The 16518-nt window shown below is 39.5% G+C and overlaps 1 protein-coding gene across 1 annotated transcript in view; it reads right to left on the reverse strand.

Annotated features, from left to right (window-relative positions):
• PPEF1 (protein phosphatase with EF-hand domain 1) overlaps positions 1 to 16518 on the reverse strand; it is a 120380-nt gene that overhangs the window by 71801 nt on the left and 32061 nt on the right. The window contains exons 2-3 of the mRNA XM_069464313.1: positions 5759 to 5886; positions 2845 to 2905 (exon numbers count right to left, since the gene is read on the reverse strand). Coding sequence (XP_069320414.1) covers positions 2845 to 2905; positions 5759 to 5886 — 189 coding nt within the window. The remainder of the gene's footprint in view (positions 1 to 2844; positions 2906 to 5758; positions 5887 to 16518) is intronic.

The following is a 16518-nucleotide window of genomic DNA, read 5'->3' on the forward strand; positions in this document are numbered from 1 at the left end:
ATGGGAATGCTGGAGGTCCCCTGGCTCCCCATCTTTTAAAACTGTACTTTAGTCTCTGTGTCTTCTTTTATTTCTATATTCTCTATGTTCTATTTCTATTATTTCCTTATCCCTTGCGACAACCCCTGCCAAAGGACCTGATTTTTTGCTGGAAGCATAGCTAACTCCCCGCAATAACCCAATAGAAAAATGGGCAAAAGACTGGAACAGGGACTTCACCAAATGAGATGTCCACATGACCAATAAACATACCAAAAGGTGAGCAATTTCACTGCTCACCAGGGAAATACAAATTAAAGCAGAAATATGATACTATACATACTCACTGGAATGGCTAAAATGGAAAGAATGTACAGTTCCAAGTGTTGATTAGGATATGAAACAATTGGAACTGGTGAGAGTATAGCCGGTACAACCATCTTGAAATATTGTTTGTCAGTTTCTAATAAAGCTGAACATATATATGCCCTATAACCCAAAACCTCCATCCTTGGGTTGTGATACATCTTTATAATAATGTCCCCAAATGAATCATGCCTCCCTGTAATGGCAGCATTACAGCATTTACACTGTACTGCTGCCATTTCTCCCAGAAAGAGATGGATATTTCTTAACCCCTTTGAATCTGTGGCTGGCCTTGTGACTTGCTTTGACCAACAGAATATGGCAGAACTGATTTTCCAGACTTCCAGCCCATAGGCCTTAATGGGTTTGCAGCTTCTGCCTTTGCCCTCTTGGACCCAACCACTATGTAAAGAAGTCTAGAATATGCTGCTGGACAGAAAGGCTGCATGAGAAGAATAGAGGTAATCAGGTTAATAGCCAATACCAAAGTCCCAGATGGGTGAGTAAAACCATTTGGACTTTCCTGCCCAGCCAAGCTAGATGAATGAGCCCAATTGATACAACACTGAACAGAGACAAGCTGTCCCCAGTAAGCTCTGTTCAAAGGCCTGACCCACAGAATCACAAGCAATAAAATGGCTGTTGTTTTTAAGCCACTACATTTTGGGGTGGTTTGTTATGCAGCAGTAGATAACTGAAAATGAGTATATAGCAAAAGAAATGAATACACATGTTTACCAAAAGGGATATGTACTGTACATGAATGTGCATAGCAGCACCATTTAAATCACCAATCTGAAAACAACTCAAATGCCCATAAACAACAGAATGGATAAATTATGGTATATTATTTAAATGGAATATTATTCAGCAGTAAGAATGACCAAATTACAAGGATGACTCTTATAAATATAAGGTTGCACAAAAGAAGCCAGACTCAAGAGAGTATGTATCATATGCTTCCATTTATATAAAGAAGTTCATAAACAAGCAAAACTAATCCAGGGTGTAAAAGTTAAGAAAGTAGTTGGGTGGAGTGGGGGTTGGGTAGTAACTAGAAGACGACAGAGGGGGGCTTCTATGGCTCTGATCATGTTTTATTTCTTATTCTGGGTGCCTGTTACATGAGTGTGTTTAAGAAAATTTATTGAGTCATATTATTTGTGTACTTTCCTATAATATATGAGGGCTGTCTGGAAAGTATTCAGCCATAATTTTCATAATTTTTCATATTACATGGCTGGATACTTTCCGGACAGCCCTCATATGTTACACTTGAAAAAAAAAAAGTTTACACAAAAAGATTAAACCACTGTCCCCCTTCTTTGATAAAAATAATTTGTTATATTTTAAAATCACCCGTAGGATTTTTTAAATGCATATTTTAGAAAATACAGAGTAAATATCTCTAGGCTGAAACCCAGCCATCTGTAGCTCTGAAACTCCTTAAGTGATTTTGATGAAGTGAGCCGGGATTGAAATATTAGGTCATTAGCAGAAAGAGTGCTGTTTCATTTCATCATTATTATATTTCCTCTCAAAAACATTTTTGCCAAAGAACATGAAGCACAAGCAACTGTCCTCAAACTGCAATTATCTAAAAGAAAGAAAATGGCAAAGTACCCACTTCCACCCACTCCCGACTCCAGGTTTGGCTATTTCACCATTCGGAAAGCTTCTACAGATCATTAAATGCTTTAATTAGTTTCATGCATATGTACTTAGCTCAAATCATGCCATTAAAACACCATTCTTTTACCACTTTGAAGGGTGTTCACCAGATTATTTAAAAGATGCTCCTAGGTGCCATATACATTTTAATTAGAGCAAAAAAATAGTTGGCCCAAATAAAAGAAAAATGAGTTTTTAAGTCTGGCATACCTTGGAGATAATAACAGGCAGATCTTAATTTTGCAGGAGAAATACATGCTTTGTGAATAATTATAATTTTAAATTCATTTTTGAACCACATATATATTGTCTGTCTGCTTCAGAATGACTAGATGATAGACAGATATATAATAGAAATGACAGGCATAGACAGATAGAGATATACACATAGGGTAGCAAACAGAGACATAATGGGGCCAATTGTCTTTAATCCATCATTTTCCCCTAGATCTGCTCCATGAAATACTCAAGATATTTTGATCTCTCAGCACAAAAGTTTTGTAGATGAAAAATAAGATCCTCTTTACTAAGCTATTGTTGTGCATCAATAGATTGTAGTTCAGAGAAGGTTTCAACAAATGAATAAATTCTAATTTAGGTTTTTGAAAAGTGGAAAAATTAAATGGCCGATTTAGTCCACACCATCCAGAGAGGAAAAAAAGGCAGTTGAACTGATTTCACCAGTTGCTGAGTGTCACATAAACAAAAGAGGTGGGCATCTTCTTAATTTCTTAAGGCTCTCCCATCTTCAGAATTTACATCTTTTGATGAGGGCAATTCAATATTTATTTAATGAGTACTTTTCCAAAGACTAAACTTTTCACTTACCTGAATCTTCCTTACATATATCTGCATAATTTTCCAACATGTATGAAAAGAAGCTGGACAGCTAGACAAAATAAAAATACATTCATTAATTAATGAACCCCAAACAGCTACTGTAGCAAATACTGTCACCTTACTCTTCTGGGGCACTCACCTCCCAGCTGCTGCAGGTGTTAAGAGTCACACCTATACCTGCCTCCAGAGGTTGCTCTCCCAGATGGGCAGCATCTCACCCAGAGTTGCAGAGGATATTATAAACACACCCCTCATAGAGGGCTGCCCAGAGCCAATGACTGACTGAATCAAGGATATAATAGCCCAGTCCCCCACCTCCCTTGCCCCTGGCGACGGACAAACTGTACTGCATTTCACACTTCAGAGCTCCCAGTGGGATCAGGCTAAGGTCAGACTCCCCCAGAAAGCACATTTTTGCCAAGCTTCTTCACTTGGCCTATCTCACTCTCCTTACTCCCTTATAAGTTTTCCATGAGAACACTCCTTTAGTAAGTCACTTATACCAGAATCCCTGTCTCTGACTCTGCTTCTAAGAAATCTAATCTAAGACAGTACTATATTTTGCTCATTATGATCTCTTATTTTCTTTTTGGTGGTGAGATTCAGAGTTAAGGGATACTCTTAAATATCAAATATATTTCAGAAATAAAGGAAGAGAAAGGTAGAAATCCATCAGCATTCCAAGCATTACTTAGGTGCTGCCTCTATGCCCACCAATTATCTGCAAAGACTTGCATTTATATAGCATAAATAATTTCTTCTTCAAGGCCTTCCTCCCATGAATAGTGAACACTAAGGAACTTTATCAATCTGGGAGTAGATCTGGGAGTTGAGGGAAGGAAGACTTTCCATACAAATATCAAAATTTATGATTTTAATGCTGTCAATGGGTTTGTCAATTAAGAGTCAATAGAAACCATAATGAGATATCACTTCACACCTTTAATCAAAAAGACAACAACAAGCCTTGGCAAAAATGTGAAGAGGCTGGGCATGGTGGCTCATGCCTGTAACCCTAGCACTTTGAGAGGCTGAGGCGGGAGGATCACTTGAGGTGAGGAGTTTGAGAACAGCCTGGGCAACATAGCAAGATCCAATCTCTACAAAAAATAAAAAAATCAGCCGGGTGTAATGACACACACCTATAGTCCCAGCTACTTGGGAGGGTGAGGCAGGAGGATCGCTTGAGCCCAGGCACTGGAGGTTGCAATGAGCTATGATGACTCCACTGCACTCTAGCCCAGGCAACAGAGTGAGACTCTGCCTCAATCAATCAATCAATAAAAAATATGAAGAAATTGGAGTGCACACTGCTGATCGAAATGTAAAATGGTACACCTGATTTGGAAAACAGTTTAGCAGTTACTCAAAAAGTTAAACACAGAGTTACCATATGAGCCAGCAATTCTAGGTATATACCCAAGAGAACTGAAACCATGTCAGATAAAAACTTGCACATAAATATTCATAGCAGCATTATTCATAATAGTTAAAAGGCAGAAATACCCAAATAATTCATCATCTGAGGAATAGATACACGAAATGTGGTCTATCCACATACTGGAATATTATTCAGCCATATAAAGGAATGAAGTCCTGATACATGCTACAACATGGATGAACCTTGAAGACGTTATGCTGAGTAAAAGAAGCCAGACACAAAAGACCACACATTGTATTAAATGGCCAGAACAGGCAAATCCATAGAGACAGAAAACAGATTAGTGGTTGCCGGGGCTAGGGTAGGTGAGAGTGGGGAAGTGACTACTAATGGGTATGGAGTTTGGGGGAGGTGATGAAAACATACTAAATTTGATTGTGGTGATGGTTGCACAACTCTGTGAATATACTAAAAACCATTGAATTGTATGCTTTTTAATGGGTGAATTGTGTAGTATGTGAATTATATCTCAACAAGTCTGTTATAAAAAAAGAGTCAATAGGAAAGAATGTACTGATGCTGGAATGTTTGTGAATAAAACATATCAATTTGGAGGCTCACTCTATATTCATCACTATGTTCTACAGTGCTTAAAAAAGACAGTCAATGCTGTGAGCTCCTAATGTGGGCAAAGGAAACATTTGATTGAATCACAATATATCATTTTTGTAGCTACCAATAATAAATCCAGAAATTTAATTCTTTTTGGAATTTTCTTAATTATCTTTAAAGATTATAATGTGATATATAAATATATGATTGTTAAAAACTCTAAAACAATACCAAATGAAAATAAGAAGTCCCTCTTAACGTCCCTACCCATCCACCAATACTACTCCTGTCCCCAGAACTAACCACTGTAAAAAATTTCCTGTATATATTTTTCCAGACTTTTACTGTATGTTTTTCTTTCACATATATGGGATAAATTCTACATATTGTTCTATAAGTTGATTTTTTTTCATTAACAACTATATTGGAGATATTTCTGAGACATTTTTATTATTAAAAGTACTTTTTAAAATTAATGAGCATTAAAGCTGGATTTATGAATTCTTTCTGTAAGCTTTAAAAAGTCCTTCCTCACCCACACATATTTTCTTCTAGAACTTTCATAGGTTTATTCTCAAGAGATTCTTCCATTTTTTAACTCCTTAAAGTATTCTTTCCTTCAAAAAGTAACAACTTTACCTCCTATTAGGGCATATATCCCAAAATTGAATAAGACTATTTTTATTAGTTAACTAGACATCAGGCAGCCCTCTTAAAAATGTGAACTTCAAAACTGAAGTCCTCAAAAGTCCTTCACAACACCATCCTCTTCCCAAGTCACACTCTCTCTCAATAGCTAGCCTTTCCCCAAGGTTCCTCAGCTTAAAATGAACCCAAACTTACTTTCTTTCAATAAGAGCGGGTAAAGGGAAGCATTTTACCAAAAGAAGACAAGTTTGCAAAACAGACCTGCATTTGGCTTTGTTCATCAGCATATTCGATGGACTGGAAGATGGTAAGAGCATACTGCTGCCTGGCCCTCAGCCGAGCTTTATAACCTCGGTACCACTTTTGGATGATCAATGTGGCTTTCAGCACTGTTTACACACAGGATATAAAAGAGGAAAACAGTTAGTATGCAGCTCTTGGAAAGAAGTAGGTATTTCACAAAAACAAACAAAAAACAGTCTTCCTGGATTCCTAGGTTATAAGAATATAAAAACTCCAAACAATGAGATTGACCTTTATGTTTTTTATAAAATGCCCTTGAGTCTCAAACACTCAGAGAATAATGATGGAATAGCCATTAGGAGTAAAAGTTTTGGTGTAAGACTGTCTGAATTTGAGTCTCAGGTCTGCTAAGATTCATAGACAGTATGTGACTTTGGGGAAGGTATTTAAAACTCTCAAAGCCTCAGTTTCCTCATCTGTAAAATGGGAATAATAACAACATCTACCTTTGGCACTACCTAGACATATTAAATCTACATGTACTCTATGAAGTAGCAATTCCATTCTTCACTATATACTGCGAAGCAATTCTCACACAGTCCACAAAAGAGACATACAGGGATGCAATTTTTTCTTTGTGGCCGTAGGGAGTTTGATACCAAGGCAGCCTGGCTGTCCATTGCTAGGAAAGGGAACGTGTGCCTGTGATGGGTGCACACCATGCAGTATCACACTACAACTGGAAGCAATAGATTAAATAACCCCATAGCAACAAGGATAGGTCTTAAAAACACACTGCTTCCATTAGAACAGTTATTAAGAAGTCAGAGGCAGAATGAAATATAACATGATACCATTTTTTTTTTTTAAGAGTAGGAAAGCCCTGATTAGGCTTACATTTTATTTTTTTCTTTTCTTTTTTTGTTTTTCAGCTCATTATGGGGGTATAAAAGTTCAGGCTATATATATTGCCCATGCCTCCCCATCCCCCCGAGTCTGAGCTTCAATTGTGTCCATTCCCTAGACAGTGCACATCGCACTCATCATGTAGGTGTGCACCCATCCCCTCCTCCCACCCCATCCCCCCCAGAACTTCAAGCGTGTCCATTCCCCAGGCAGTGCACATCGCACTCATCAAGTAGGTATACACCCATCCCTTCCCCCAGCCCCCACCTCTGTCCAATACCCAATTGGTGTTATTCCCAAATGTGCACTCAGGGAAACCAGTTTGCTGGTGAGTATATGTAGTGCTTCATGATACCATTTTAATCAATTAAAAGTATACATACACAAAACCACAATGCACATTTCATAAGAATATATACAAAGGAAAAGATACACACTAAACATAATAGATGGGTTATTTATAGTGAGGTGAATGAGCATTGGATACATGGATAAAAAGGAATAAACTAATTAACTAACATAAGAATGGGTCTTGCACACACTAATGATGACAATGTACAATGAATTGAAAAGTATGATTCACTCCACCTTCTGCATCTGAGATTTAATTGATATAAGACATATGAATAAATAAACACTCCCCCCCCATAGAGTCATTATGAGAACAAAAGGACGTACTATTGGTCAAGAGTTTAGCCCAATGCCTGGTGTAGAGCACATGCTAAGTAAATGGCAACCATAAGTATTGTCTTGTGGACCAGGTAGTAAGGCTGTCTCTCTTCTGGGGCTAGTAGCCTTTGAACCATCCTGTAGCTTCACAGTATCGAAGAAAGAGATCAGGTGAGAGATAATGAGATTTAAAATTTAGTCTCTTGTGCCTCTTCAAGTTTGAGAGTAAAGAGCAATCAACACCAGCTGGTTCCTTTTATTCACACTATCATTTTTCCCAGTTGGCACATAAAAATTAAGAGTTGGCTATAACAGGAACAATTTGAGTTCTGAAAGCAGGGATTCAGCCTCCAGTCCCAGCATCTCTTGGCTTAGTACTGCTGTGGTATAGGCCAGGACCTAGGGAAGCTAGGGAAGCCCATCTGAGGTTTATTTATGAGCTTCCCTAAGGCTCTTGGGTTCCAGGGACTCTTGCTTCATTATTCAGCTTGCAGAAAACCCTAGGAAATAGACTTAAGGTCAAGTATCATGATCTTTATAGGGAAAAACCACAGAGAGAAGAATAGAGTGACTTGTTTAATATTGCCAGGCAAACAAATGGTAGTGCCAAGGCTGAAATCTCAAGTGTTCTCACAATATCATTCTGGAGAACCTAGGCTCACCAGAAAGGACTGTTTTGTGTGAGTCACTGTCATGATGAACCAACCCTCTCACCTCAGGGGTTCTCATATTCACCAAGCACAACAGTGCTGGTCCAGTGCTATTTACTGAGCACTTACTAAGGGCCAGGCAATGTATTAGTTCCTGCAGTCTTCAGGACTTTGTGAGCCTGAGAGAGACGAGGGACTGACTTAAGTTCACTTAACCAGTAAGTGGAAATGGACAGAGAGGATTTGAACCCGGTTTTACTGACTCCATAGTCCAATCTCTTAACCTCCATAGAACTATCGACATTCTTTTGTGCCTCAGTTTATCTGCACAATGATGTAGTGGAATAAATGATCATTAAAGTCTCTTCTATTTAGTATTAGCAACATCAATAATAAATAAGCTTATCATTACTTCTATAATTAATAATAGAACAAAATAACTACCATATGTTAAGGGTCTACTTCAGTCCCCACAAGTATTATCATCTCCATGTTACACATAAGGAAACTTTGAGTTCAGAGAAGCAAGCATGTTGCTCAAAGTCACTTACCTAGTATGGACTCAGGTCCTCTGGCTCCCTCCGCGATAACCAGTTACTTCATTCCCTAATCTATTTGTATCTTTCCTCCCTTTGAATGATAATGGCCACCATTTATTGAATGCCTACTACGTGCCTGGCACTAGCCAGACACTTTGCATGTGCTGGCACTTCTACTCCTCCCCAACATGTGAAAGAGGCAAGCTAGGCCCCCTCTCCCATTTCTGCCTTGCTTCTGTGGAGTCCCTTGCTGGGATCCGCACCCGACTCTCCAAGGGAGGAGCTGCTGTTTTGTTTGGTGAGCACACAGTATGTTCATTACGCTCGATTCTACTAGTGAGCATGGATACTGTGCCTCGGAAGGTACACAGCCGTGCTCAGTTCCCTGTCTTGCACTTCCTCTTCTATTCCAAAGTCAGGAAGCTGAACTGCCCCCACCCCAGCCCCACTTGGGAATCAGCCATCTCTGTCTATGCTTGCACTACTGTACCTGAGCATGCATGCCACTAATTAAGCTATTGTGTCTCAGCCCTAGCCCTACCCTTCTCCAGTCACTCAGTAGGGCTGAGGCTGGGGCTCTGCAGACCCCATTTCAGCTTTGCCAGTTGCCCCCTGTTAGGCTCTGCCAATGGGGTCGGAAGAGGGACAAGGAACATGCTCCTTCCTGTCTGCTTCCTGTTCCTAATAGTGTAACCTAGCAACTGCTCTTCACCCTCTGCAGCAGCAGTTGGATCCAGCTTGCAGCTTATCTAGCCTTTGCAAAACCAGCCTCATGGCAGCCCCTGGGACATTAGCACCAGCTGAGAAGCATCACTTCTCAAAGGTCTAGTTTCAGCTCTGCAGACCCTCCTCTACATTCCTAAATTGGAATAAACCCAATCTTTTCCCATTGTTCTCTCAGCTCTAGGGATGGTAACTTTCTTGTAGTTGCTACCTCTATAGACCTTAGTGTTTCTGTTCAGTTACCTAGTAACACCTGGATATCTACTTAACAATTCTTTACATTCCATTCTCTATGTTCAAATCACTCTGTGGTTTCTGCCTCCTGACTGAACCCTGCCTGATGAGCTAGTCTCAGGAGGGCGGGAAAAATAGGTCCTGCTTAGACCTGGAGACTCCAACTTCCTAGGTGCTCCAATTCAGGCCCTCACTAGAGTTCTACATTGGGATTTTGATTACTTGTGTGGCGGCTGATAAGGTGCACTATGATCCACATCCTGCTGTTGTCCCTTGGGCATACAGTTGCTGAAGAAACCTCTACAGAAGAGGCAAAGAGACTGGCAGGGCAGGGTTGGGCATACCAACATCAGACCTCTAAAACCTCACCTAATTCCTATGAGCCAGCCCACCCACCCACTGCGAGACACTAGCCAGCTAAGGACTCTCTTCTGGAGGAGAAACCTCCAAAATGGCAAAGGGTAGATATGATAGACCCTACCCGAAGGGGTCACTGGCTCCAAAACCCCCAACCCTGCCCGGAGAGCTAAAGATCTGTGTCATCCAGTTCTGAACTTGTTGGACAGCTTAGATTTGCTTCTGGTCCTGCTGCTTTACCACGTAACAGGGCTTGTCTTCCCTGTCACATTAATTCCGTGCAGAAAAAATAAATAAAAGCTATTGCCACATGTGTCCCAAAGGCCTTTTATTTTTGTTTCTAGAAGGAAGCAACAGCACAGGTTTAATAAGTTATCTGGCCAATTTTCTGTGCCCAGCACAGGTGGTTTCTCTAGTGCCAAGCTGTTTTTTGTCTTGCTTTGTTTTTTAATAGGTTCTTTTCTCTGGTGGAGATCATTATCGTGGTATTTTGCAAGAAATTAAATATCCATGTAGGGAGTTAGTAAGACAAATAATAGATTCAGAGCATCTGCTTTGTGCCAGGCATTGTGCGTGGTGCTTTATGCGGATCATCTAATTTGATCTAATTTGATTTAATCCTCCTAACAAGCTTATGAAGTGTCATTATCCTTATTGTACAGATAAGGAAACTGAGGCTCAGAAATAACTTGTTTCGGGTCACATCACTTGTCAGTGGGAAAATGTGGAGTCAAATCCAGATTTCTGTAATTCTAGAACCTGGGCTCATAACCATTATGCTATACCTAAACCCAGCATGGCATTTGGAATCAGCCATAAGGGACAGTATATACAATAGTAGCTCTCGCCCACACCTTCCCCCACTTCACATTCCCTCTCCCCTTACCTGTTCTGTTGTTCTCCACAGCACTTTTTACCATCTGACATTCTATACAGTCATATGTTTATGTGTTTATTGTCTATCTGTCCCTATTAGCTGAGCTGCATGAGAATAGAAACTTCATTTTGTTCACTGCTATATCTAGGGCAAGGCCTAGCAATGGACATTTGTTGAGTGAATGAATGAATACCATCTAGGATTGTTGTAATAATACATACTAATGTATTAGTAATGTGTTGACACAGGTATTAGTAATATATTAATTGATTAATATAAAATGCTTAGCACACTGCCTGGAATATATTAATAGGAAACAAGAAATGATAGATACTTTTTAAAAAATTTTCTCTCTCCAGACTAACAAATTCTAGTGTCCCAAAGACTTTCTAATTATACATGACATTTCATTAGAAATTTTACAAACTATTGTGGACAACCAGGCTACCATCTCAGAATTCAAAAGCTTAGAGCAAGAAGAGCCAGGATGTACCGGGTTTACTCCCTTAGAGTCTGCAGTCTTTGCTCGGGCATCACTCCTGGGCGAGGCCTTTCCAGATTACCCTTTTTTACATGGCACCCCTCTCCTCATTGCCTACCTCCTTCCTTATTTTTTCTCCATAGCACATATCACCATCTGATATACTATTGATATATATTTTGCTTGTCATTGTCAGTCTCCTCCCACTAGATAGCAATCTCCATAAAGGCTGGGATTTTGGTCTGTTGGGTTAGCTGCTGTATCCCCTGAGTTTGGAACAGTCCCTGGAACAGAGTAGGTGCTCAATAAATATTGGTTGAATTAATGAATGAAATTACTGTCTAGTTAAGATTTTGTGGCCAGGTGCAGTGGCTCACGCCTCTAATCCCAGCACTCTAGGAGGCCGAGGCGGGAGGATCACTTGAGCTCAGGAGTTTGAGACCAGCCTGAGTGAGAGTGAGACCCTGTCTCTACTAAAAATGGAAAAATTAGCCAGGCATCATGGCACTTGCCTGTGGTCCCAGTTACTCGGGAGGCTGAGGCAGGAGGATCACTTTAGTCCAGGAGTGTTGGAGGTTGCAATGAGCTATGATAACACCACTGTACTCTAGCTAGGGCAACAGAGCAAAACTCTGTCTCAAAAAAAAAAAAAAAAAAAAAAAAAAGATGTTGTGTCTTGTGTTTCTCTCTTCATGCTGGCTGGTAGTTTTTATGTTTGGTTTGTTTTTGTTTTTTAAATAAGAGTTTCTTTGACAGATAGTTCTTTTTTTTTTTTTGGTGAGGTCTTGCCCAGGCTGGTCTCGAAGTCCTGGGCTCAAGTGATCCTCCCACCTCAGCCTCCCAAGTAGCTGGGATTACAGACACACACTGGTGCCCAGTGACAGTTCTTTAAACAAGAAATTTCACATTCAGAAGGATAAGGCATTTAAAGATGCTCTGCTTTTGAAATTATGCCAGCAGAGGCCTCCCAAGGAAGCACCAGGATGAGTGAATATTTAATGTACCTTTAAGGGGCCTGGAATCCAGTCAGGAAGAGACAGAGGCACAAGTGTGATGGAGCTGATTAAAACTAATTCAAATGAACTGAAAGGAGAATGAATCCATTAGTGGCAAAAGCCTTTAAGCAAGGAGAAGTATCCATTACCTCAGCTATTCAAAGCATGATGAGAATAGGTTATGGCTGAACTCTGGCCTGGGACCACAGTTTTTCCTTATTGTTATTTTTGTTTACACATATTCTGTATCTGCCATCTGCTAAAGTGTGTGACTGTCCCAGGGAGACTTCTAACCTTCTTGGAAAAACAGCTCGAAGCACAAGCTCAGTGGACATGAGATAGTCACAAAGCCTGCTTCTAGGGTAGCAAGTAAGGCAAAGATCTTATGAGGCTCAGTCATCCACAAACTCTGGCATCCCTGCAGAGCAAGGCCACAACACAGAGTCCTTGTTCCTGAAAAGCGTTTTTCTTAAATGAGAGGGAAATGCGAGCAAAGCATGAAGCCCAGTCTCCAAATAATGACTTTTTAAATAAAACTATCACTTTCCCCAAGTGGTAAAAGAGATTATAGTTTTATCATTCTGAAAACCCTCTGGCCTTCCAGTTAGAGAAGAGCAAGAATTTCAGGTCATTTCTGTGACTTTTATTAACTCACTCTCTCACCCACCAACCCCATACACATTGGCTAATAAAAATAAGTTCTGAATTTGTAATCAGGAGACTTCCATTTTGGTCCTGACTCAACCAGGTGCCAGCTGTGTAACCTTAGGCAAATCACTTAACCCCTCAGGTCCTTAGTTTCTCATCTACACAATAAGAATTTTGGACTATGTGATTGCTAAGATCTTTCACAGTTATCAAATACTCTAATTCATCCATCTATTTTTTTAATGCCACAGCTGCAGCCCACCAGTTATTACACATAGCAAAGCTGAAAATAACCATTCAAGGACATAATATGATGTGTAAAACTGAACACTCAAACCAGCAACTTCTGGACTAAGAAGATAAAGTCTAAAGCCTACTCAAAAATAATAAATAAGCTGGAATCATCCCTGCAGAAAAATACAAGTCAAGTCACTAATATCTTTGGCTTTCCCAACAAGGAACTGTAGTCAAAGGCTGCTAGCAATTGATTTGGGAACATTAAACAGTTCACCTATTACTTCTCCTTTAAATAGCCAAAAATATGATTACTGTGGATGATCTGTTAACTGGTTCAAATGATAGCCAATAGAAGATGAGCAAAGATGGATGGGGAAGAAAGTGAAGACAAGAGGGGGCTGGGAGGTAGACACATGAGAAGGATCTAAGGCTCAGAGGTTTCAATGAAGACCAAGCGATCACAGAGCAGCATGATAATCATGAAGATTTCAGAGGTGGAGCTGTTCCAGGTGACCACAGGGCCAGGAAATGGGAGTAAGCAGCTGAAGTTGAGTAGAGGAGGGGGTTGCTGGAATTTAGGAGATCAAGGTCCTGAGATACCAAAGCGTTTTGGGGTCATTCATGTGTACAGTGAAGATACTCAGGATGATGCTGTGACTCGGTGGACAGTCTTTAATGAATGAAGAAGTTAGTGGACAGCAAAAACAAGGGCTAAAAAATGGTACCAACAAAGGACATAAGCCTAGGTTGTAACCACCACAAACTTGATAAACTTATCACAGGTTGCACAGGATTAGGATTTTTTTTTTACTTTATATTTTGAAATATTTTCAAGTGTATGGAAAAATGGTAAGAATAGAACAGTTGTTAATGTTTTGTCATGTATACATTCTCTCTACACATATCATCATCATTTCTTCAGTCTCCTTTATTCTAAAACAATTTCTCTGCCTTACCTTCTTTTTAATGACACTGAAATTTTCAAAGAGTATAAGCCAGTTGTTTGTAAAATATCCCTCAATTTGGATCTGTCCGCTATTTACTCATGATTAGGTTCGGGTTATGTATCTTGGCATAAGTGATGTGTCTTTCTCAGTGCATTATGTACATCAGGAGGCACATAATGTTAATTCGTCTCATTACTGGTGATGTTAACTTGGATCACCTGGTTAAGGTGGTGTTCATGTGAAAATCTCTTCTGTAGAAGTGCTTCTTTGCTCTTTATAATTAATAAACAATTTGCAGGAACATGCTTTGAGACTGTGTACATGTTCTGTTCTCCAAAACAGCCATTGATGATTTTTGCTTAAATCAATTATTTCTATAGTGGTTGCAAAACAGTGATTTTCTAACTCACTCCTCCTACACTTATTAGGATTAGGATTTTTAAGTGCCTCATTTAAAGCTCTGTTTTATTCAACAGGGCAACAGAACAACATAAAGATTACATAAAGCCATTTTATGAAAGGTTCCTGAAGAGTTGTAATCCTTGGCTATACCACTAATTCAGGAAAATGTGAAGCTTTATCTATACAATACCAAAATAATAGGGCAAATTATTAAAGCACTCAGACCAAGAGAACAATAGTTTACAAGTAACTGTGACCTCCCTACCATATTATTTTTTGCCAATTTTCTGAAAGAATTATTATGAAGATAGCAATTTTTAAAAACTATTATATTCTTAAGTATGTAGAAGAAATTTTGCTATATAAAAGTATTACTATCATTTAAAATTATTAAAATATTTTCTCATAGGAAATATGTTCTATTCAATAATTTAATAATGACCTTTAATCCTCAATTAGAAAAAAATTAAATATCTTGACTGCAATTTTCTTTTATGTCTCCCTTGTTATTAATTACTAATCTGGGTTATATTGCCAAATTCATTCATCCGAGGTCAAATACAATCAGCATTTAATTTTTGTCTTTTGCAGCTACTAAAAAGCCAATGCAATATAAAGCCATAATTATATAAGAAAAGCATTCTGATTATGGGAAATAACTGGCAACTGGGGCTGAGGTATTGCCTTTTCTTACACTGAGTTGAAATATGCCTCTCTGTAACAGGATTTTCTAACAATGAATATGATCCAACTATAAAGCTGGCTTCTTTGTGAATTGCCTAGTATAGGCTGGAAGCTGGTAAAAATCATTTAAATAGAGAGGCAGAACTCCACATCCTTTAAGCAGTATTTTCTGCTTTCTAAAGGCTCATGATTCTAGCTAGAGTGGATATCTAAATAGCCCCTGCCACTGTCAGAGACTCAAAATACTTGCAAATTTTAAAGCAAAGGCAGATTAATCACACAGCAAATAAAGAAAAAGATGAAGATGCATTTAGTTGGTAAAGAATTAAAAGGTTGCTGGGGTGGGTTTTTTGCCTATTTCACACAGGCAATAAATGTGTTAGTAGGACCAATTCTATACGAATCTCAAGGCCAACACATATCAAAAAGTGAATATATAACTAAGAATTGTTATTGAGAGGGATCATAATTTCAGAGGAAGAAAGTGGTCTCCTTTTAAAAAGAAAAGTACTTGTTTAAAATGATTCTCATTAAACTACATAGTATATAGTCTATATGGTGGGCTGAAAATAAAGATTTGGCAGTCTTGACATATTGATGTCAAAGCCATGGAATAGACAACGTCACCCAAGGAGAGCATTAGTGACAAAATAAGAGGGCCAAGGGAGAACCCAGAGGAACCCCAACATTTAAAAGCTGAGAGAGGCCGGGCGCGGTGGCTCACGCCTGTAATCCTAGCACTCTGGGAGGCCGAGGCGGCTGGATCGCTTGAGGTCAGGAGTTCGAGACCAGCCTGAGCAAGAGCGAGACCCCGTCTCTACTAAAAATAGAAATTATATGGACAACTAAAATATATATACACAAAAAATTAGCCGGCCATGGTGGCACATGCCTGTAGTCCCAGCTACTCGGGAGGCTGAGGCAGTAGGATCGCTTAAGCCCAGGAGTTTGAGGTTGCTGTGAGCTAGGCTGACGCCACGGCACTCACTCTAGCCAGGGCAACAGAGTGAGACTCTGTCTCAAAAAAAAAAAGCTGAGAGAAAGTGGAACCCACATAAACAGTTCAAGCAGAGACCTAAAAGGAAAACCAGGATAATGTGTTGTCACTGAAGCCAAGGACAATGAGTATTTCAAGAAGGGAGTATGCAGGAGTGCCAACTACCGCCAGGAAGTTGAGTGAAATCAGTACTGAAAATCCTCCATTGGACTTTGAGGTCATTCAAGAACCTGTCAAATTATTTTCCCTGGGCTGGGACAGAGGAGGAGGTAGAAGACAGTGGTGTGAATGCCCCCTTCAGAAGCAAGCTTGAAGAGGAGGAGGGGGCGCGGGGAACTGAAGGGGACAAGAGGGCCAGAGAAGGCTTATTGTAAAGGAAAGAAAAAAAAAAAAAACAGTTGCAAAGGGCAATTTTGGACAACTGAGAAATTC

This window comes from Eulemur rufifrons, chromosome 30, assembly GCF_041146395.1.
Source record: "Eulemur rufifrons isolate Redbay chromosome 30, OSU_ERuf_1, whole genome shotgun sequence".
Taxonomy (NCBI): domain Eukaryota; kingdom Metazoa; phylum Chordata; class Mammalia; order Primates; family Lemuridae; genus Eulemur; species Eulemur rufifrons.